General features: G+C 34.3%; 2 protein-coding genes across 8 annotated transcripts in view; both read right to left on the bottom strand.

Moving 5' to 3' along the window:
• The window catches only part of LOC125649193 (sodium/calcium exchanger 3-like), a 76936-nt gene extending 75092 nt beyond the window's left edge, over positions 1-1844 (bottom strand). For 4 of the 6 annotated variants that reach the window (XM_048876481.2, XM_048876483.2, XM_048876484.2 and 1 more), the window contains exon 1: positions 1354-1844. The gene's annotated coding sequence lies outside the window, so the exon portion shown is untranslated. Of the gene's footprint in view, positions 1-949; positions 1247-1353 lie in introns of those variants that run through there. The other 2 variants (XM_048876482.2, XM_056166592.1) reach the window with 1 other exon arrangement.
• Positions 1845-14099: 12255 nt separating this feature from the next.
• Positions 14100-23331, bottom strand: part of LOC125650139 (phospholipase DDHD1-like) — a 46642-nt gene continuing 37410 nt past the window's right edge. For both annotated transcript variants that reach the window (XM_056166590.1, XM_056166591.1), the window contains exon 14: positions 14100-21600. In XM_056166590.1, the coding sequence (XP_056022565.1) occupies positions 21449-21600 (152 nt within the window). In that variant the 3' untranslated portion in view covers positions 14100-21448. The remainder of the gene's footprint in view (positions 21601-23331) is intronic.

Here is a 23331-nt window from a genome sequence, read left to right as displayed (position 1 = left end):
AAAGTATTCTTGGTTACAAAATTATAAATCATTATATATATTCATAACTTAAAAGTAACATTGAGTAATGAATTGGCATCTATGAACATGCACACTGTTAAACCAAGGAATCTGACTGGCAAAATCTGATTCAGTCCAACGAAACCCTCACTAAATATTGCAGTGTGTCATGAAAAATTGTGACATGCATATATCTGCACATATTCTAAACCTTTAATTTACTCAACAACTATCAAAGGACTACAAAACAAAACTAAGAATATTGAAAAATTAATTCATAAAATCAAGAGTCCTGGCAGTTTCCGGTAAGTGATGCCACAAATATAAATTATTAAGTTTCTGTTAACATTCAAGTTTAGATTAGGGGTAGGTTGGTAGGAAATAAATAAATTTTTTACTCAAACTTAACCTGGTGAATATATATATTAAAAAAAAACATACTGATCACAATCTCCATTTAATTTGCACAAATGTATATTAATATACCGAACATGAGGGGCTCATTTTTCACTATTATGAAAAAGAAGCCTATTAAAGAGGAATTTAAGTATCTACAGATATGAAGTAAAATTTTACAAGTCTGAACTAAACTTAAATGACTTTTGATTAAAACAAATCTAGCGTAAGGGTATAATTTAGGATTGGTCAGGATAGCGGAAACACAGCAATTTTTGTTTTGAGCATAACGTAAATCACCCATAACTAAATTCTTGTTTAAAGTTTATGCCATAAATTGTAGTATGTATACAGCTAGTTTTATAGATTACTGTGTACTTAAGAACAGAATGTGTCAATAGGGTGAAGGACTGAACTTCTTTAAAATTCTAATACACAAATCAATATCCGTGGATCCCCCTTACAGGTAACTTCATACTACTTTTAAAATAATAAGAAGACCCCACAACAAACATCTTAATTTAAATATCACGGTCACAGTAGATCTACTTACAGTTTTAGTTTTGTTTTTTCTTTTGCTTTGACAGCATGACTGACAATCTTGGCCGTTAGTATGTACCTTAATCGAACAAATTGTTCTGGCTGGCGGGATAAGCATAGGTCTATTTGGACATCACGTCTGCTAATTTTTTCTATACCTTAGTGTCAAGTTACAACATTAATGTAGGCTTTCGAAACACGCTAGTATTTAGAGAATTATTTCACCGAACTTTAAAGGTTTAATATATGAAAAACTCCAGTGACCGCAACATCCAAGCGAAGGATGAAAGTGCACCGAACGAGTGAATGAATCAATGCATGGGCCAAATATACCGCTCTATTCACAGTCTGCACTTAAATGTTTGTTTTCTTTTCGAACAGGAAATATTTCAATCAATCGAAATGTCTTTACATTACCTGTCATGGCAATTAATGGAATCCAAAGTGTTTATCATCTGTCATGCACCATACTGAATTCACCATCAGCAGCGAACACCGCGGATCACACACAAGTCGTCAATTACGCTAAATAAGGCATTGTGGGAAACGACAACAGCATCCAGCGCAGTCTGTGAGCAAAGGGCATATAACTCTTTAAGAGATTGTCAACAACGGCGAAAACGTCAAAGGGAAAAGGCACAGTGTGTAGAATATTGTTAACAGACAGGCATATTTTGCAAGGTTCGATGAACTCGATCTAGTAATACCCTGAGATGTGTTCTTTGATTATCAAGAGATCCACTCAAGCGAGAACTCCCCCAACTTCAAATGGAGGTCATTAAAATACACAAAAGCCGAAAATAAACTTCAAGTTAAGATACTAATGCACTTAGATCTATCCAATGTTTAATCTGTTTAAAGAGTCACCTTAACCCCTATTACGTCATCGCTAGATGCTGAGCGATATATGTTTATGCTGCCGTTAGGTGTAGGCATGATTTCTGTACAATTTAGATATAGCAAGATCTTTAAAACCACTGATTCGTGAAATTTGGTACATTAAATACATTACTTTGCCAGCGCCTTAGTGATTTACCGTGTTCGTGTTTGTATGTTGTTGTTTTTATTATTATTATTATTATCATTATTTTTTACTCGGACACGCATAGACTCAATGATATCTGATATCTCCTTCGGTAGTTCTTCTGACCAATTTGAGAAGAGAAAAATAAAATTTAAAAAAATGAAGTTTTCTTTTAAAGAGAATATCATACCATTCCATAGCTTCAAGGATTATTAACTGGCTTCGTTTTATTTAGGAAATAATAGAACATATTTTATTTTCCAATCAAGGGCCCTCAAGGGGCAGCATAAAAATACATACAAATAATGTACATATATATATATATACACACAAATAAAGAAAGAAGTGACATGTACAACGCGTCTACATTGTATATCTTTATTAAAATGGCACTTTACTGGAGACATACACGTCAGAAAATCAATTAGCATTTGATGTTAATTAGCATTAGTACAGTACACCATTTATTCAGATATTTTTTTTTTAAATCGCCGCGCTGACCGTTAAATGACCCCACCCCCACCCCCTACACACAACACACATGCCCATTGCATATATGGACATTATTGTATTGTGATTTGAATATATATATATATTTCAGTGCTTTTATAAATTTCTTTACAGGCCTTGTATCTTCTCAGATCCGACACTTTAACGTTTGCGTTCCTGGTGCGTTATATTACTTTCATATTGCAGATTTCATTTGATAAATGTGTGAGAAAGGACAATATACAGGTACATATCACACATATTCAAATCGAACATCGACACGTCACCAATTCCAGCGAAGGTGCAATAATCGTATTTCGTGTCTACATACATTCTTCAGAACGACACCCCATTAGGCTCAATGCATGTAGACCCCCACGTGGTTTTTTTTTTTTTTTAAATGTTATTTTTATGAATTGTTTTTATAAAACAAATCTCTGTATTAAAATCTATCAGCAAAAATACAAGAGGTTCGCAACTTCACAGGACTCACATGAGTATTAGTCAAAAGTATGACAGCTCCAATTCTATAATTTCTGTATATAGATGTAAGCTATATAGATTCTAATATTCAGTAGCAGTATAAAACAAGACGCGTGTTTTTAAAACATTTAATGATCCCGAAAGTGTCCATACCGAAAAAGACTCTACATAAAATCTCAGAGAGATTCAAACCCTGGGATTGCAAAAATTCACAATTTTTGAACATCCCTTTCTGTTTGTAAAAAGTATTGTTGGCCCCACCCTGGTTACAAAACCCCTACCCCTAGATGGGATCATGAAATTTACAAGTTTGATAAAAGGCTACCTGCTCCTTCTTAATATCTATTTAGTTTTAATTTATGTTTGTTGTTGTTTTCAATTAAAGGGGGAGTTACAACCCCCGTAACCTCCCTCTGGATCCGCCACAGAGACACCGGGAGTAATGGCGTGGACAATCTTCAACTTTCGCTATATGGGGATGCTTACATAATACTTCATGACATATTTTCTTGTTGTAGGCCTATCCCAAAGGGTTTTCCCATTGTAAACCGGTATTTAAGAAATGAACATCACTTTTGAGCTGTTCATGGCTGATTCACAGAGAATTTGCCTCAAATCCAAATCCGTTCATATTGACCATGAACAGCTCAAAAGTGATGTTCATTTCTTATATTTATATTCATTTACTAAAACACTGTTTGTTTACATTGTTTCTATTTTGTTGCATAAAACAAACTCCTAGCCTCTGTCACAAACTTCCACCAGAGTTCGTTTGCTCACAAACCAAACTCTTCCACTTAGGCATTATGGGATAGCAATTTCTTAGGCCGCTTATACTGTGACGTCACTGTAGAATGACGAAAAAACATAACGTCAAACGTAAACAACTTTCAAAACAAGAACGTAAACATCAAGTTCATTACTTTACACAATAATTTGAACAGAGTCTCCCTACTTTTTAATGATCTTTTGATCATTTTATGTTTAAAATAAAATCCATACTTTTATATTAATGCTCTTAATATTAATATCTTCAAACTTTTAACTGCGAACTACTTCTTTAGTGTAATTTGTCTGCGTGATAATCGCGGACTCACAATATACAGATCTGTATATTGTGGTGCGTCACATAGGAGAGGTCTATTCGTAGGTGACGTCATGAGGTCTCGACGGGGAGTTTGGCCTCTGTCACAGTAGTTATTGTGACGTACGTCAACACATAGACATGACGTCACATTTCGTCTCGCTCTGCCTTTTGCACTCGCGTACGCGAGCGGATCTAACATCTAATTTTAATTAGATTGCTCTATGAACCAACCAATTTCAGCACGCGACACAATTGCACAATCACTTCTTTTAAGAAATGAACAGCACTTTTGAGCTGTTCATGGTCAATATGAACGGATTCGGATTTGAGGCAGAGAATTATCATCCAAATCTTGCGGTCTCCTAGCTCCAAAATACAGTGCACCGTGCAATGTTGATAAAATGTTGATAATGTCAGGGTGAGACGAAGTTTGACGTCATGTCTATGTGTTGACGTACGTCACACGATTGTGACAGCACGGACAGAGGCTAGGAGTTCGTTTTATGCAACAAAATAGAAGCAATGTAAAGAAACGGTGTTTTAGAAAATGAACATAAAAAATGAACAGCACTTTTGAGCTGTTCGTGGTCAATATGAACGGATTTGGATTTGAGGCAAATTCTGTGAATGGTGCGCTAGCGTGCAGAGAATTTGCCTCGAATCCAAGTATATTCATATTGACCAGCTATTAAACTGTACAACAACTAGTACCCACGTGAATTGAAGGAGGCCATGTCAAGAAATGTATGGGATGACCATGAACACAGAGTCCTTTAACTGACCATTGCATACACCGTGGCATTAGCAAATTTTATTAGCGCTTGCTATTTGCGTTACTTGTAACTGGGGTCACAAAACATCTAAATGAATATATATATAAGTTCTTTTGATGTTTTCAATGATATTAAATTAAACAGAGTGAATTGCAATGGTGTACAGCGGCGGTTTTGATCATATAGTGGGGAGAGAAGAGGAAGGGGGGGGGGGGCATGACCTCCACCACTAGGGTGAGCTTACCTGATTGGACCATGGTCTAGTGAACTAGAGCTTAAAATCTCTCTCTCTCTCTCTCTCTCTCTCTCTCTCTCTCTCTCTCTCTCTCTCTCTCTCTCTCTCTCAAAGTATAATACATATCTTATTACACATCTTTATTATTTACCTACGACGTAGACACTCTCAAAATGAACGTTTTGTTCTTGCCCACCTTATCACGGACCCCCATTCATATCTTCAGAGTATAGAAAATTGGCGTTGTATTGATTGCCGATAGAACACCGTCAGACATACTAATAAAATGGGAGACTGATAAGACACTTATGGTCAATTTTTCCAATTAAACCGCGTATAGGGGTTAATTCACATGGTCGGATCTCTACGGGGGTGGAAGCTTTTTAGCTCTGCTGGACGAAGAGCAGACGAGCTTTGGTATTTTGTTGACTTTTTCCTCGGTGCGATACAGGATTGACGCAATGCCCACCGTCTTAAAATATCCCCAAATTTAAGTCCAGATAATTCTTCTTTAGAATTTAAAACAGATTTTTTTTTGCTATAAACAATAGCGTTAATTTAATATATGAATTATACATGATAACATCCGGATAATAATATATAATGTACATGTCCCATATCTCTATTTGTTGTTGTCATCTTTATTGAAAAATCGCACATCAGTCTGGAAATGTAAATCCGCAAAATTATAAACCCGCGAACTAAAGTATATGTACATCTACAGTACTGGTATGCAATAGTAAGATGCTCGGCGTCCATCTGATTTGATTTGAACAGTAATTCATTCATGTATATATACAAAGTATATACATGCATAAATAGGATTGGACAGCCGGCGCAATTAAGCACCAAATTAACATAAACTCAAATAATTGAAGATCTATTCAATTATTTGAAGATAGTGCACATCATATTCATTTGATGCACCCAAGAATTCAATTAACGATCTCTTCAATCATTAACGATATCTTGAATTTTGAATTATCGCATGCATTAATTGAACTATTGATAGCATTAATTATTTTGCTGAATTGATGCGCACATTGATAGAATTGTTGCTCTCTTCAGATAAATTAATGTGATGCGCGCTAGAATACGCGAGAGCAATAATTCATTTGAATGCTCTCTTCAAATGAATTATTGCGCGCATCAATTGAATTATTGATAGCATTGTTGAATTGATGCGCACAATAATTGAAGAGAGCAATAATTCAATTAATGCGCAGCTGAATTTTTGCGCGCATCGATTCAATTAACATATTCACTATTGAATTAATTGTTGCTCTCTTTAAAAGAAGTGATGCGCATTAAAGGCTCACAGTGCATGTGAACGGTCGACATGGGATGCTTACCGCTTACTCCTCCTAGGCAGCTGATCCCATCTCTGGTATATCCAGGGTTTCGTGTTTGCTCTTAATTTTGTATTGCTTATAGGAGTTATGGGATTGGTGACTGTTCGTTTTCTTCACTTTTTTATGTCCACCAGGCGGTAATGCGCGCATCAATTTAAGTGATGACAGCATTGATTAATTTGATGCCTGCATGAATTTAATCAAGGCACATTTCAAATCAATTATGACTCTTATCATTCAATTAAGCATCAAATCTATTATTGAGCATAATAATTGAATTGATGCGCAACAATTGAATTAATGAGAGCCACAATTGATTTGATGCGCGCATCCATTCAGTCATAGCGGGTAATAACCTAATGGATGATATCTTCAAATAATGAAAGATGTCTTCAATTATTTGAATTAATGTGAATTTGACGCCCCATATTCATCGGGTTATACAATAATTAAAGACCAATATCACTACAGCCGGGTTTGTACGTTTAATTTTGTGTTTTTAAAAACCAAAAATTGTCAGAACGACGGGTTTTTATTTATCTATTATTTAGCTCACCTAAGCTGAAAGGTCAAGTGAACTTTTCTGTCTGTAAACTTTTCACATTCTTTACTTCTTTTCCGGAACCACCGGATCAATTTCAATCAATATATCAATTTAGTACATATCATCCTTCAAATTTAATCAAATGAAGGACACTGCCCTTTCAATGAGGGAGATAATCACGAAAAGGCAAAGCTAGGGTGGTAAGGGGTAATTTATAAATCTTCTCCTCAAGAACCACTGGGCCAGAAAAGTTGAAATGTACATGAAAGTTTCCCGATATAGCATATATTCAAGTCTGTTCAAATTATGGTCGCCAGGCGTAGGATGGGACCACAATAGGGGATCAAAGTTTTGAATGGGAATATGTAGCAGAAATCTTTAAAAATCTTCTCAAGAATCAATGGGCCAGAAAAGTTGAGATTTTTAACGAAGGTTTTCATAATTTTTATATAGATGCCTTACATTGCATACATGATCTTTGACTTTGGAGTTTGACCCTAATTCAAAACTTTAACCTTACTCATAACTAATGAATAGAGGGTGATAGGGCTATCATATGTATAAGTGCATTCCTTGTAATAAAACATATTTTTCGTTATCAAAGGTTTAACATTTTGACCTTGGGGTATGACTTACTTTTAAGAAAATATAACCTATTAAATATCGCCTGCACTATTTAGGGTAGGGGTTTTATATTTAGATTTTTGATGGCAAGAACTTTCATATGATAACATGGTGTTTGATCTTGTGACCTTGGCCTTGGAGTTTTACCTCCTTTAAAACTTATCTATTCAATGTCCCTTGAACTTTAAAGATAGTGCTTTCATATTTTGCATTTAAATCTAAATTGTTTATGGCAAGATCCAAGACATTTGAACCTAATCTAGGCAATATCTCCTGAACTATTTAAGGTAGAACTTTCATATTTGTATGTATATAGATTTCCCATGGCAAGACCATTTCGTATGAGCTTCTCCAGTCATGTGAGTCATAATGGTGTTGAGGCATCCACATGTGTGAATTCATGTTATTGTGATGTCATGGCCTTTTGGGCCCAGGTTGGGACCACGTATGGGGTCAAAATTTTCATAGGAATAAAAATTGAATCAAAATCTTTTAAAAATCACAACAGTTGAACAACAAGGTCAACGTGGGTGAGCGATATGGCCCATGGGCCTCGTGTATATGTCTGAGATTAGATCTCCTGATACATACATGTAATTATCCTACTTTGGTGTGAAACTTGTTTACATAGACACAGGTATTCGACTCCCACTACCTATTGCACATGCAGTCATGCGAGTAAAATCCACATAAAGTAAGAGTCAACCGTGTTTTTTTTTATCAAAACAAGCTTCATGTACTTTGCCCTAAGTATGAAAAAGTGTGACAGTGGGATACACCTCAATAACTAGCTGCTGTCACATTCCCCAGGAAATTAAAAGACTGAGAACTGTAGACCTGTAGAACTTTGTATTCCACCTGTACATCAAGACACCACAGAAAACTGTCCTCAACAAACAAGGTGATAGACCTTCAGATCTGTGCGTACAGTAATAGGTCTCTCAGATGTTGGTACAACCTTAGCATACTAAGAAGAGACCTGAGATGGGTTGATATACCCGTGTATGGTTTGGCTTGATCTGGCCGTAATAAGTACAAATATAAAATTCCTAAAAATAAGAGACTTGTAAATTTTCTATGGTGCCCAAGAGTTGAAATATTTTACCTGTCCATAAACAATTCTATGCAAATTTTCAACAGTTTTGGACTAAGATACATGCGAGATGTGTTCCGAGTGTATACACTGTGAGATGTGTTCCGAGTGTATACAGCATGCCAGTTGTACCGTCTGTTAATTAGCGAGTAAATGATGCATGGACTTTAATTTTTCTTTTAGAAAGAATTCTTTCAATAGTTCTGCTAAAATCTTTCTTAAAATAGACTATAAGATAGATAAATGAATAACACTTTGATGAGAATACTTCTCAAAGAACGGAAACAACAAGTTCGCGGCTTACAGAAGTCATGTAGTCCTAGAAAGCAGTCAAACTGGAACCAAAATTATGATTTTAAGGTTCCAACGGAATGCAAATTCCCAGAACTAAATAAAGAATGGGATGAGTACGAGTTATCGTACCTATACTGGTTTCCTAGTAAATTTTGATATAGTAAAACTTCTGAAATCAATAACATCAAAACTTTTCAACGCTTTACCCGACCATTCCTCATGATAAATTAAAGACTAGGCTTGTTAACATCATAGACAGTTGTTGCTGCAACAAAAATGGGGGGGGGATACCCCAGGTATCCGTATAAAGTGATCAGTCATCAAAAAATTACTTTGTTATATACCACTCTTATTCCACGCACAGGTACTCTGAAGCTGAAATAAAAAAGATATGCTGGAGTTTCTCATAGATTTCTAAACACTATATAACGTTCTTTTAAAGTCTTAAGGAAAGTCCGTGCTTTTACGTATCCGGTTTTAAATTTTAAACACCGACTAGAAAGTTCCAGTTATAACTTCTTTGTCCGATGTTTGTAGTTTACGAAAACTGTACGAGTCAAATTTAGCATTCAAATGTGAATCTTAGATATATTTACCATGAATTATTATAATATCAAGTCCGCACTAGTTCCAATGGTACAAAGCAATGTAATATCTACATTGATCTCTAAAAGGCTCATAGCTAGCAATCTAAGCCTGAACAAGTTAAAAATCATACATAGGCGTGACCCTAACAGTGGAATTCAAACTGTTTTTAGTGAGTTTGTGTTTGGTTCAAAGAAACCCAGACTTAAAAATCCTCAGAAAATCATCAGCAAAGCTGTTGAATATTTGAACTCTTCTTCACAAGTACTTTCAAGAAACAAAATTATTTGTACATGAGCTTTAGTTGCTAGAATCTACACATATGTTACATTATATTTATTTTTTCTATAAGTATGAGATAACATGTAGGTATTTTTATGTATGATATGATTGATAGCCAAACAAAAAAAGAATAACACACACACCAAAAAAATTGTGAGAAAAAGGAAGGGGACCCCCCCCCCCCTTCTTGTGTTCTAATTGTCTGGTAGGACACAATTTTCAGTATGTTTTACATATATATATATTGTCATATTCTGTTAATCTTGATTTTAAGACTGTATTGGCTGTTACAATTTACAATTTTCAAAGTGTGCAAAGAATAATTGCAAAACTTAAATTTAAAAATGGGGGTTTACGTACTTAAGAGACCATTTTGCAAAATATCTCTGGTCAACTATGGTAAAATATGTTTTTTTGTTAACCTTAGATATAATGCTACATATTTTAAAAGAAAAACTGGCATGTAAACAATTTAGATTTTGAGAATTTTTCAAAATTGCGATATTCTGTGATTTTTTTCTGAAGGATGTGAGCAGATTAAACAGCAATTGTGTATGTTTTCAGTTGAATATCTTTAAAAATTCTCTCAGTAAATGAATAGCTATTGGTTTTTATATATTTTAGCTTAATACGATGTGCTTTGGTGCATATTTTTAATAAAACATGAGATCATGCATTCTTGTGTTAAAATTTGGCTTTTGCATTTGGGGGTATATGTGCTCTGTAGCACATAGTATAAAAATAAACCCGCAAAGGTATGTCTAATATGGGTTTTTTAGTTAGTTTATGAGTTGTTAAAGTTATTTAAATGAAAAAAAAAATTGATTGACAGAAATTTCTAATAGTATTTACCTACCTTAAAGTCAGCATTTCACAAATTCTATGGTCGTTATAATGATCTAATTTGCCAATACAACCTATCTTTGCGTCAAATGCTGTCTGATCCGTTTCATACAGATTGTTAGACCGGTTTTGGCACACTGATTTTGACTACTGATTACTCCGTTTAAACTGATCAATGATATAGGGCTCACGGTGGATGTGACCGGTCGACAGGGGATGCTTACGTATCATGGCTGGTAGTATGTTTTAAATAATTCTAACTGCATGTTTTTATCTAGTCTAGTTTTATTTTCTACGATTGGGCCCAAGGCATTAGCTTAATGACAAAAGAAATAACGAATTGTCCAGTATACTTCTTTTAATTAACAAAATATCGCTGAAGACAAACAATTCCAGATTTATTTTGTTCCAGCAAAAGAAGTTGATAGGATTCATAAATTGATAAAACCAGATTCTAGCTCACCCGAGCCAGCCGAAGGTACGGTCAAGTTTCTGTTTATCTAACGTAAAAAAAAAACAAAAAAAAAAACGTTGCCTATTTTCATCTTCTTCTCGAGAATCACTGGGCCACATTCAACCAAACTTAACACGATATATTCTAAATAGATTTCAATATTTAATTGAAGGCGAACGTTCCTTCCAAAGGGAGATGATTAAGAAATAGTGAATACAAAGATGGGGTTTGTACACTCTTCTCAAAAATTATTATGACAGAAAAGCTGAAACATAAAACCTACATAGACAAAGGAATGCATATGGAAATTCCTTGAATCTTCTTACCAAGAACAACCAGGGGTTTGACATGTTGCAATATTTGATCCTTTTTATTTGTATTGTATAATTTTTCATTTGTATTGTAAAAATTATTTGTATTGTATATTTTCCATTTGTATTGCATACCTTACATTTGCATTGTATATTTTCCTTTTATATTCTGTTATTCCCGTTTGTGTTGTATAATTTTTTATTAGTTTTTACATTTTCCATTTTGTATTTCATTTGTAATTGTATATGATATAAGCATAGATATCAAAATGAATTGGTTGTTGAACTCTTACTTACCCGTTAGAAAACTATAATACAATTATTAGAGAGAGAGAGAGAGAGAGAGAGAGAGAGAGAGAGAGAGAGAGAGAGAGAGAGAGTAATGTTTTAAATCACTGATTACAAGATATGAATATTTCCCAGTTCCATATTTATTGAAGAAGCAGCTGTCTATAAAAAAAATATAGCAATATTCATGTTGTTGATTTTGGAAAAGTTTTGTTGTTTCAAATTTTATAAGTTATTTTGATTTTTGAGAATCCACATTTGATTTACACCACTTTTCGGATATATTGTAGCACAATACCTCTGATATTTCTTCTTCACAACTGTTAATATTTCTGCGATTGATAGAATATTCACTGGATCCTACAACGTGTCTCTGTAAGGGTTTTCTGTAAAGTAAAGCAACATGAAATCGATCAGTAACCAATTTCTTAGGTGAGCAATACGGCCCCCGGGCCTCTACTTTATTACCTAACATATAAAGTTACTTTGTGGATTTCGCTGTTGGGTATGGCTAATCTAGGTTAACAAATAGCATGTCAAATCTGTTTTTTATGCCGTAGGAAACAACAGACCCATAAAACCCATCGTATCATTTGGCCAAATTTTATGTCGCCTTTTTACTGATGAGAAGAGTTGAGATGAATTCTCAAGCCACCTTTATTATAGCGCCTGATAGAGGGGCACATGTTTTGATTGAAATGGTATGTCTTTACACTTCCAGGCGAAGCATGCTTATTACACTTTTCATTCTTCATCACGTGATTTTCCCTACTTACTTTTATATACTGTAGATTCCTTATTTTACGCGAAGTGACTCGTATGTACGTCAAATCGCGAGAACGTAATTTCGCGAGTGCTCTGTCGATCAAGAGTATTTACACTTATTTTAGCAATATCAAAATAAAAACGAGTAATTTTATATCGCGAGTGATGCTTCTCGCTACCTCGCAAATATTTAGGAATTTACAGTAAATCTCTGGCCTCTTTGGCCATAACTTGACAAAACTGACTTTTTGCTACATGAAGATGTTCATGACAAATTGCAAACTTGCTACTGAGAAAATTTTCAGATGTTTTTTCCTCATATATATACATTCTTCTGGAGGCAACCTTTATCGTGAATCATTTGAACAAACTTTTACCAGCTGGATGCTTGCATATTGTTTGATACAAAGATTGAGGTAGAAAGGCGTATAATTACCCTGGGAACTGTGATTTGTACACTAATCTATAAATTTCCAATATATTCGAATTTGTATGCCCCCCCCCCCCCCTTTGAAAGAGGGACATATTCCTTGCACCTGTCGGTAGATATGTCGGTCGGTAGACCACATGTTGTTCGCTCAATATCTTGAGAACCATTCACTTGATTTTAATATTTCATATGTGGTTTGGTTATGAGTAGAAGAGGACCCCTATTGATTTTCAGGTTAAAAGGTCAAGGGTCAATCCACTCTGGAAATAGGAAAATACCATCCCCTCAATATCTTGAGAACCCTTTGCTTGACAGACATCAAACTTGGTACACTGGTACATCTTAAGGAGTAGATGACCCCTATCAATTTTGGAGGTCACATAGTCAAACTGAACATAGGGATATATTGATCACCCAATATCTTTGCATATGTGTTTTACAAACATTTCATTGTCAAAATGTTTATATTTACATAACTGTTATCCCTGTGAGGGGACTATGGAAATTAATATGGATTGCCACGTGTATTTCAATTTCTAGCTATCAGGCTGTATTTCTGTATGTCAGTTGTTATAATTTCAATTTTTTATTTCAAATACAAATATTTACATTTCCAATGTTTTTGCCTTCGATATCTACCAATTGAAAGATGGCCATTTCCTCAAGAACGTGAATGATTTGGGCATGAATCTTGATAAATATAATGACTGGGAATTCTCCAACAAGAATGAAAATAGAATGTAAATATAATAAATAAATTTCATCTAAACATACATTAGAGTATGAACAGCAACGCTTCACGCCAGCATACTTTTCATGAAGTGCTAACATGCTTCATTAAGTACGTAGGCATAAAGCCTCATTGCAGAGACCTATATAATATATATACATCTCTGGTCACAGTCCATACCCCCATGTATATTTTCAAAAATGAAATTTATTTCTTAGATATAAGGAATCACTGTCTAGTTTGTTGTACTACAATGGAAAATGTGATAAAATGCGAAACCTCATATACCCAACAAGCTAGACAGTGATTCCTTAAAAACATGTATAAAAGCCTTGTTTTACAAAATACTGGTGAAAGGAACTGCCTGAAGAGTCTACAGAGAAACAAGCCCCAATGCCTGGGTTATGTGAAATTCAGCCTGGGACAATTTGTAGTAGGCAAAACCAACAGGCAGATGATTGAACCATAATAAATTCAGAGTCTTACATCTTCAACTTTATTAAAAAATAGTTATCTGATTTAACAGTCATAACAAAACAAATACATGTACTTAAAATAAGCATCTCATGCAAAATTGCACAATTGAAGTACATAATTATATCACATACAACTTAGCCAGGTTTGTAGAGAGAACAAAAAAATCTCATGACAATAAAATCTGAAGTAAAACAGTATATACCCAGTGTATGAATATACCACATTCATCCTACTGAGCACCCTGGTTGTTTCGAAAATTGGAGAAAGGGGTGTGGTTATTTAGAAGTTTGGTTTGAAATGCTTCCAGCGAAATTTTGACTTTTGAGAAATGTTTAGTTATTAAATTCTAAACGAGTTATTGTTATACTTTTTATTATCATAGCATAATCCACTCAGGTCTTGTTGATTGATTTATTATGTCAAATCATCAGAACAACGTAAATACACAAAGATATCGTAGCTTTTTTCAATACAAGGCAAGTTGTACTGTATCGAAATCGGGGGCTTTTGATATTTGAAAGTTGAAAAAAATCCCAAGTGTGCTTATAGGGGATGGGGCGCTCAATACGATGAGTATGATACTACTCAAAAGCTACATGACAATGATTGCTGCAAGAAGAATGGATCTTATATAAGGTCATCAACTCAAACTATCCAATAAAAAGAGTTGGTTAACAAAACAAACTAACTGCCAATTTATGGTTTTTCTTACGTTACGACTGAGCATACTGAACCGGAAAGATACACAATCCTAAAATAATGAACTGAAACAAAGGGATTTCTTAATACCCTTAATAGCTGAATGAAAGTTTAGAATATAAAATACACAATGAATTTCAAGGATAACAAGATGATTTATAAAATGCTATGCACCCGTGTATGGCAAAATTCAGTAGAATTTCATCAGACACACAATTCTATAGCTCAGGCAGATGGATAGACCATCTCTGATCCTTGACATTTGCGGAATAAATATGGTAGTGGTTTGATAACCACAATACTGATTTTCTGTGCGTGATGAAAAAGGACACATTTTATTGACATGTTTTCATATTTGGGTTAGCTATAATAATTTTGGTTGTATCATGGATTAACAGTTTACTAGTATGTTGCTTCAATATGAACAAGAGGCCCATGGGCCACATCGCTCACATATTTAAAGATTTTTCCTATATATTTGCTTGTAAAACTTTGATCCCTATTGTGGCCCAAACCTACATCTGGGGGCCATGATTTTTTCAAAATTCAATCTGGACTATGTCAGGAAACTTTCATGTAAATGTAAACTTTTCTGGCCCAGTGATTTTTCAGAAGAAGATTAATTTTTAAAGATTTTCCCTATATATTTGCATGTTAAACTTTGACCCCCCCCTTGTGGCCCCATCCTATCCCCGGGAGCATTGATTTTTACAAACTTGAATCTGCACTATGTCAGGAAGCTTTCATATAAATTTCCACTTTCCTGGCACAGTAGTTGTTGAGAAGTAGATTTTAAAAGATTTTCCCTATATATTTGTATGCAAAACTTTGATCCCCCTGTGGCCCCATCCAACCCCTGGGGGCCATGATTTGAACAAACTTGATTCTGCACTATTTCAGGAAACTTTCACGTAAATATCAGCTTTTCTGGCTCAGTGGTTCTGGAGAAGATTTTTAAAGATTATCCCTATATATTTGTATGTAAAACTTTGATCCCCTATTGTGGCCCCATCATATCCCCGGGGGCCATGATTTTAACAAACTTGATTCTGCACTATGTCAGAAAGCTTTCATGTAAATTTCAGCTTTTCTGGCCCAGTGGTTCTTGAGAAGATTTTTAAATGACCCCACCCTATTTTTTGCATTTTTGTGATTATCTCCCTTTTGAAGGGGGCATGGCTTTTCATTTGAACAAACTTGAAAGCCCTTTACCCAAGGACGCTTTTGGCCAAGTTTGATTGAATATGGCCCAGTGGTTCTGGAGAAGAAGTCGAAAATGTAAAAAGTTTACGGACAGACGACGGACAATAGGCGATCAGAAAAGCTCATTTGAGCTTTCAGCTCAGGTGAGCTAAAAATGAAAGAAAGCAGAGGTGAGCAGGCTCACATACCCCACGCTCCAGCATTGCTTAACAATGCCTCACATAATGAATGGTAATGCTATGCATTACTGCAAGAACAGGACATACGGGCTCAAAATTCTTAGTTCAATAGAGGCATAACTTCCAAAAAAAATTATTGAATCAGAATTTTCTGGGAATATGCACATCTACACAGTGTCCTTACTAACTGCAAAGTTTCATGAAATTCTGTTGAGCGGTCTCAGAGGAGTTGCCCTAACAAGAAAGGGACTGATGGATGGGTAAAAAACATTATACCCTCTGCAACTTTGTTGCGTGAGGTATAAAAAAAAAAACAAGATGCGTATGTAAAACACTGTGCTTCTGAGAGTGGTACACATGACCTTGATTTTAAATTTGACACAATAGCTTCAACCCATTACTTCAACAAGAATTTTAAGACAAAGAGAAAGACATCAAAAACAACCCACCCACCCCTCAATCTTCAAACTCTGGGTCATAAAATCAAGTACATTGCTAGTACATGTGTATGGTTTTTAGCAATACTGGACAGCTTACACAATACAAAAAATCATCCTACAATGACCTTGTACCAGGCAAATCTTGCCCATCAAAAATCTACTGGAATTTTGTTCATCTAACATCCAGGATGAGCAAATTCTTCTCATTGATACATGTACATGCTTGTCAACTATCAGATTATTAAAGGGGCAGGGACATGATTTTGGTACAAAAAATATTTAGATATCTAATTGATGATGTGATAGTACATGTATTTGATTCATGTAAAACAGCAACAAACCTAAATTTCAAAAACTGATGCAAAGATTTATAAACTTTTCATTTTCAAAACAAGGCATGGGCCCAGTCTATGTTTGCATGTCACATGACCCAACTATCAGTGTGTTTACGAAGTTGATGGCTTCAAGGAAAAAAAACTTTTATAACAAAAATGTTCTGTTCCCTTCTTTGCGCCTCCCTAAATTGATTTATCATTAACGTATGTAGAAATATTGAATGCTTCTGAGATACTTTTTAGAATCACCTCCACACATGGTTTCCTGGCTAGGACAAGCATTTTGACAAATATGATTTTGGGAGCCAAGTTTTATGTAAATACAAAGCATATCCTGTGTAAAAATATTTTTAATCCACTTATTTATGAAAGATCTTTATTTCTATAACAAAAAACTGTCAATTTCAATCGATAAAAATTCGTGTCCATGCCCCTTTAAAGATCGAAACATAAAACCCTGGTATTACCATATATTGATATGAATAAATCATCCAAATGTGTAATAGTTTAGAATTTGGATAACACTAACTCTGTAACTAAATAAAGGTTTAGAAGAATGTTTTTATGATCATTGTCTTCAGACTGCAGACCGAGTGACACCCAACAAAATGAAAAACAATATAACATTAAATTGTATACAAGTTGGAAATGAGTATTATTATAATCTAGAATGTAATTTCTATGTCCATGTAAACTGTTCTTTATGTAGAGATTTTCTGAATAAGAACTAATGTGCTAAAAAAAAAAAAACTAGCACTGTCATGACTGTGTTTATACATTGTTTCACATGGTTTAAATGCTACTTCATGTATTACTTAATACTTTTATTTTACATGTTCTGTCACATTGCTATTTTTAAGTGGTAAGAAGCAAATAAACTGACCTAAAAAGAAATTTGAGACAGTGAGTGTATATGCAGTTTATTTTATACACATTTTCTTGTTTTCGAAACAAACTCTCACAATTTTCAGTATAACTTTTTCATAGAAGGCACATTTGACACAAAATGTACGAATGAAATTTTCCCTGTGCTAGGATAGGGAAACCTAGGAGAACCAGTTGATAAAAGGGTTTTAAATTAGTTCTCAGGTCTGTCTTTGAATTAATTTTCCATGTGCAAATTCTAATACCAACTTTCTTAAATTAGTATATGTGTCATCTATGTGAACTGTGAAGGTCTAAATAACAAAAGGAGTCACAGAAGTAAGTTATTCAACACAGCTTTGATCTGTTACAGCAGATGGTCCATGTAATTACAAACTGAACAAGTCATATTTGTGCAAAAAAGCACCTAGTAAACTGTGAAACAAAAAGTAAATATCTATATAAATATATATATATATATATATATATATATATATATATATAATACATGTAACATAAGCATTAATTGTACTTCCGAACTTCTTGTTGGGGGACAATTAAATTAAACCTTAAAAAAAATACAAAATATCACAGACTGTGTAGACCCCACAATGACAATGATACAGAAACAAGGACACGTTTATACCACCGAAAACATAAAGAAAAAATGTCCTTCACTACAAATATGTCATCCTTAAAGATGGCTAAATCTACGAAGATCAAATCGCAGAAACCTTTTTAGCACACATAAATCTACCCTATAGCATTTATTTTACATATTGAATTCCCATTATTACTTTACAAAACAGGAAAGAGATGAGCTTAAAAAAATGATTGTCTTGTCTGTATTGGAATGTTTCAATGGCTGCTGGCTAATTTTCTCTAGCATGAGAATCTTGTATAACACGATTTAAACACAACCCTTAATACCATAAAATAATGGCAGAAACATTAACATACATGGATCAAAATAGCCCCAGTTCATTTATATTCAGACCATTTTAATGCTGATTAAGAACCTTGGTAGTTGTTATGATACAATAGCTCAAGTAAAAAGGTGTATGGTCAACATAGTATTTCAATTGAAACAAACTAAAATGTGATCCAACTCATCAAATTTATACTAGGAAAATCAGGTAGACATCTGTTTGTGAAAAATCAAATACAAGGGCCTTAACTCTGCTTAATATCTGTAACTAAAGCAGAAGTTTTGTAAGTTTGAGGGCCATAACTCTGCTAAAAGTAGGTCAATCAGATCAAAGCTTTGAAAAAGACCCCCCCCCCCTTTACACCATCTAATAAGTACAAAAGGCCCATGGCTCACATGTAAGTCACCTAAAAAAAACAAAAGAGGCCCATGGGCCACCTTGTTCACCTTGGCCCTGCTGTTCTTCAGCTATTGTAATTTTTAAAAGTATTTTTGCAATCTTTATTCCCATGAAAACATTTGACCCCATATTGTGGCCCCAACCTACCCTCATAGAATCACAATATAACCATGATTCAATGTCACAAGATTAAAAAATCATGGTATGAAATGCAAGGTTTTGCCATAAGGAATCTATATGCAAAATATGAAAGCCCTATCTGAAACAGTTTAGAAGATATTGCCTAGGTTAACACTTCTTAAAAGTAGGTCAAGATACAATGTCAAGGCTACAAGGTTAAAATTTTAGTACCAAAAGAAAGGTCTTATGAAAGATGTATCACTCAGCGTTCAAAAGTTATGAGCAAAGTTGAACTTCGATTAAAGTTTTCAAATTTGGATCAAACTTTAAGGGCAAGGTCACATGGTAAAACATCATGACATCAAATGAAATTTCTTGCCATAAAGAACCTATATGCTAAATATGAAAGTCATACCTTTAATAAATAGTTCAGAAGATATTGCCTAGGTTAGGTTTTCTTATAAGTATGTCAAACTAAACGATTAAGGTCACAATGTCAAGAACTTTCATACCAGAAAAAAGGCTTTATCACAAGGATATGAGAGCCTTATCAATCACCACTTAAAAGTTATGAGCAAGGCTCAAGTTTCAGACAGACAGGACTAAAAAAACATGTCTCCCCTTATCCTAACCCTGGGGTCTACAATTTGAACAAAATTGAATCTGCACTACCTGGGAATGCTTGCATATCAATGAGTAATCATGGCCCTGTTGTTCTTGAGAAGAGTTTTAAAGATTTATCATAAATATCCCATGTAAAACTTTGACCCCCTTTGTGGCCCCATCCTGCTGTCAGCAGCCATGATTTGAACAAACTTGAATCTACACTATGTCAGGAAGCTTTCATATAAATTTCAACTTCTTTGGCATAGTCGTTCTTGAGAAGATCTTGAAATGACCACACCCTATTTTTGCATTTTCTTAATTATTTCACATTTGGAGAGAGCATGACCCTTCATTTGAACAAACTTGAATTCCCTTTACCTAAGCATGCTTTGTGGCAAGTTTGGCTGAAATTAGCCTTGTAGTTCTTGAGAAGAATTCAAAAATATTAAAAGTTTATGGACAGACTAATGCCGGACAAAATGTGATCAGGAAACACTCATTTGAGCTTTCATTTCATGTGAGCTAAAACTGAGGCACTATAAGTAAAAATCTTTAGACCACTGTTGTGGATGCACTTTGGCTCTCAGGTTATGAAATGAAGAAAACTTAAAAAATAAATCCCCATGTATTTATATTGTTCAATATCAGATATAGGTACTGCACTTTGGATATAATGAACAGTTCAGGTCGGTCCCTGAATTTCAACATATCTGGAATAGACTATAATATACTATTGTTTTAGTACAACTTTTCATATGAGAAATGTAAATAGCGGCAAAAAAAAAAAAAAAAAAAAAGGAAAGAAAAAAGATTATTAATATCATTAAAGACTTTTTATCATGATAATTTTCTCTGACAAGCAAACTGTTACATCTACAAGTCTCTGCTGAAGCATCTCTCCCAAAACAGAGGTGTTCTCAGTTTCATTTGATTGGTTTTATTATCTTTTTCATTTCTTCATTTACATGTATTTAATAATTATCTTTTTTATTAAATGCTACCGGTACTTTTTCCAACCTTTGAAGGCCTCATCCTAGGTCCAAAATTTGGTGTGTAGGCCCTAGCTGGAAGATTACATGAACTAGCTATCATCATAAAACTTCTCGTATCTTAATGTTTACCCGCTACAGAACTTTACTTTTAAAACTGCACATTAGTATATCTTCTACTATGCACTGAACACAACTCATTTCTTAGTAATGTGGAAATTTACCCAGCATATTGAGACATGTGCATCATAATCTAATGTCTTGCTAAAATATTGCTAATTCTATGATTCCTAATTTTCCAAACTTGTCTAAAAATATGATAAAGTTGAAACTATATGCAGTTCTTTACAAATTCTTCTCATTTGTACATTTTTATAAATTAAGGCACCCTCCAGAAAGAAAATGGAATATGTACTATTTCATCTGTATGCTGTATGAAGGGTACAACCAATTTAATCTTCTGTGAAAATCTGTTTTTGAGCATGATTCATTTGACTTTCATCAAACAGACAAATGGAAAGGAATGTTTAAAATGGAGGTCTACGATCAGATAATAGTTTTAAGGAATGCAATAGCCCAAATGATGTCATAACTCTTGGAGCTCCGGATGAATGTGAGAAAGAATGAAGAAAGCCACATCTCTGTCAGTCCAGTACGAAGTGTGGGAGGTCAACATAGAGATGTAGCTACTGGAGAAACTAGCCTCCCGCAGCTGATAATCCAGTCTGTATTCCAAGTCTGAAAATAAAGTACAAATGAGATTTAGTCCAGAAAATAATCATAATGAAAAGCACTAGAAAATACAGAATATCTTCAAAATATAAAACCTATTAGAACCAGCATTTCCCCAGCTGTCTGTATTAAAATACAAACATATTAACAGTACTGTTGATCCCTCCAAACTTCATTGCAAACAGACAAGGGGATAGAGCAATTTGATTCGTTATTTTAATTTGATTGTCAATTTACAGATCCTTCCACTCCAGTATTGGGCAGTCTTGAAATAAAAATAAAAATTGTTTCTCTGATGAATTCAGAACCACATGTTAATTCAACTTTTGTTTTAATACTACACTCTTACTACCCAAATCCTGTAATCATTTGGCAATGCAAGTACATAAGCACAGAAGTGATTGTTATGAATAGGAATTTTAATGCAAATGAGATAATAAAAATCGATTCAAGAACAGTAATGACAGGGTTGCTTTAAACTATGTAATCTCTCATAGAAACAGCAGTACAGGTACTAAACATACTGGAAACATGACATAATGTATACCTGTCTGTCTGTACTAAATGTAGCAGGAATGAATTTATATGCATATTATTTGTGTTTTATTTTATATATTTCATCTGTCTCTGGCGTTGTGCTACCTTCAGTTAGTTGTTTATTTACACACACGTCTTATTGGACAGTTTCCACAGATGCCCACATGTTCAATCATCAAAACAATCTGTAACTTTCGTAACCTTGATTTTCATTGGATAATTATCCGAAAGTACATGATTTAACCTATTATCATTTAATAGTTTATATTCAGAGACAGGATTTTTCTGTATCATTTTTGTATCATCTTTAAATTATTTATTTATTTTTTCTCTCTTCTTTGTGTGTTGTTAAATAAACATCTTTGTCTGTTGAACTGTGTTGTCATTACGGCTGACTCAAGGTGTGAAAACATACTCAACAAGAGGCCCAAGGGCCTAGAATCGCTCTTCTGATAAATTGTACAACCCCACCATTTCTATTCTTAGCCTCTTAGTATTCTAAATCTTTAGTTAAATCCTAAGAATTCAAAAAAAGTAGGTCAATGTGACCTACTTTTTGGTCTACACATTTTGAGAACCCAAGAAATATCAACTGACAAAGTTTGATGATTTTAAGCCAATTAGTATCTGAATATTGAAATATAGCTGTCAAATTCCAATCGTAGGTCATGGTGACCTACTTTTTGGTCAGCGAACTCCGAACATGCAAGAAACATCAACTGACAAAGTTTGATGACTGTAGGTCAAATAGTATCTGAAATATATAAATATAGCCGTCAAATTCCAAAAGTAGGTCAAGGTGACCTATTTTTTCATCAATACCCTTCAAACATGCAAGACCCAACAACTGACAAAGTTTGATGACTGTAGGTCAAATAGTATCTGAATTATATAAATATAGCCGTCCAATTCCAAAAGTAGGTCAAGGTGACCTACTTTTTGTCAACACCCTTTGAACATGCAAGACGCATCAACTGACAAAGTTTGATGACTGTAGGTCAAATAGTATCTGAAATATATAAATATAGGTGTCCAATTCCAAAAGTAGGTCAAGTTGACCTACTTTTTGGTCGAAACCCTTCGAACATGCAAGACCCATCAACTGACAAAGTTTGATGACTGTAGGTCAAATCGTATTTGAAATATATAAATATAGCCGTCAAATGCCAAAAGTAGGTCACAGTGACCTACTTTTTGGTC

Source organism: Ostrea edulis, chromosome 5 (genome assembly GCF_947568905.1).
Source record: "Ostrea edulis chromosome 5, xbOstEdul1.1, whole genome shotgun sequence".
Classification (NCBI taxonomy): Eukaryota; Metazoa; Mollusca; class Bivalvia; order Ostreida; family Ostreidae; genus Ostrea; species Ostrea edulis.
This window is presented reverse-complemented; position numbering and strand designations above follow the sequence as displayed.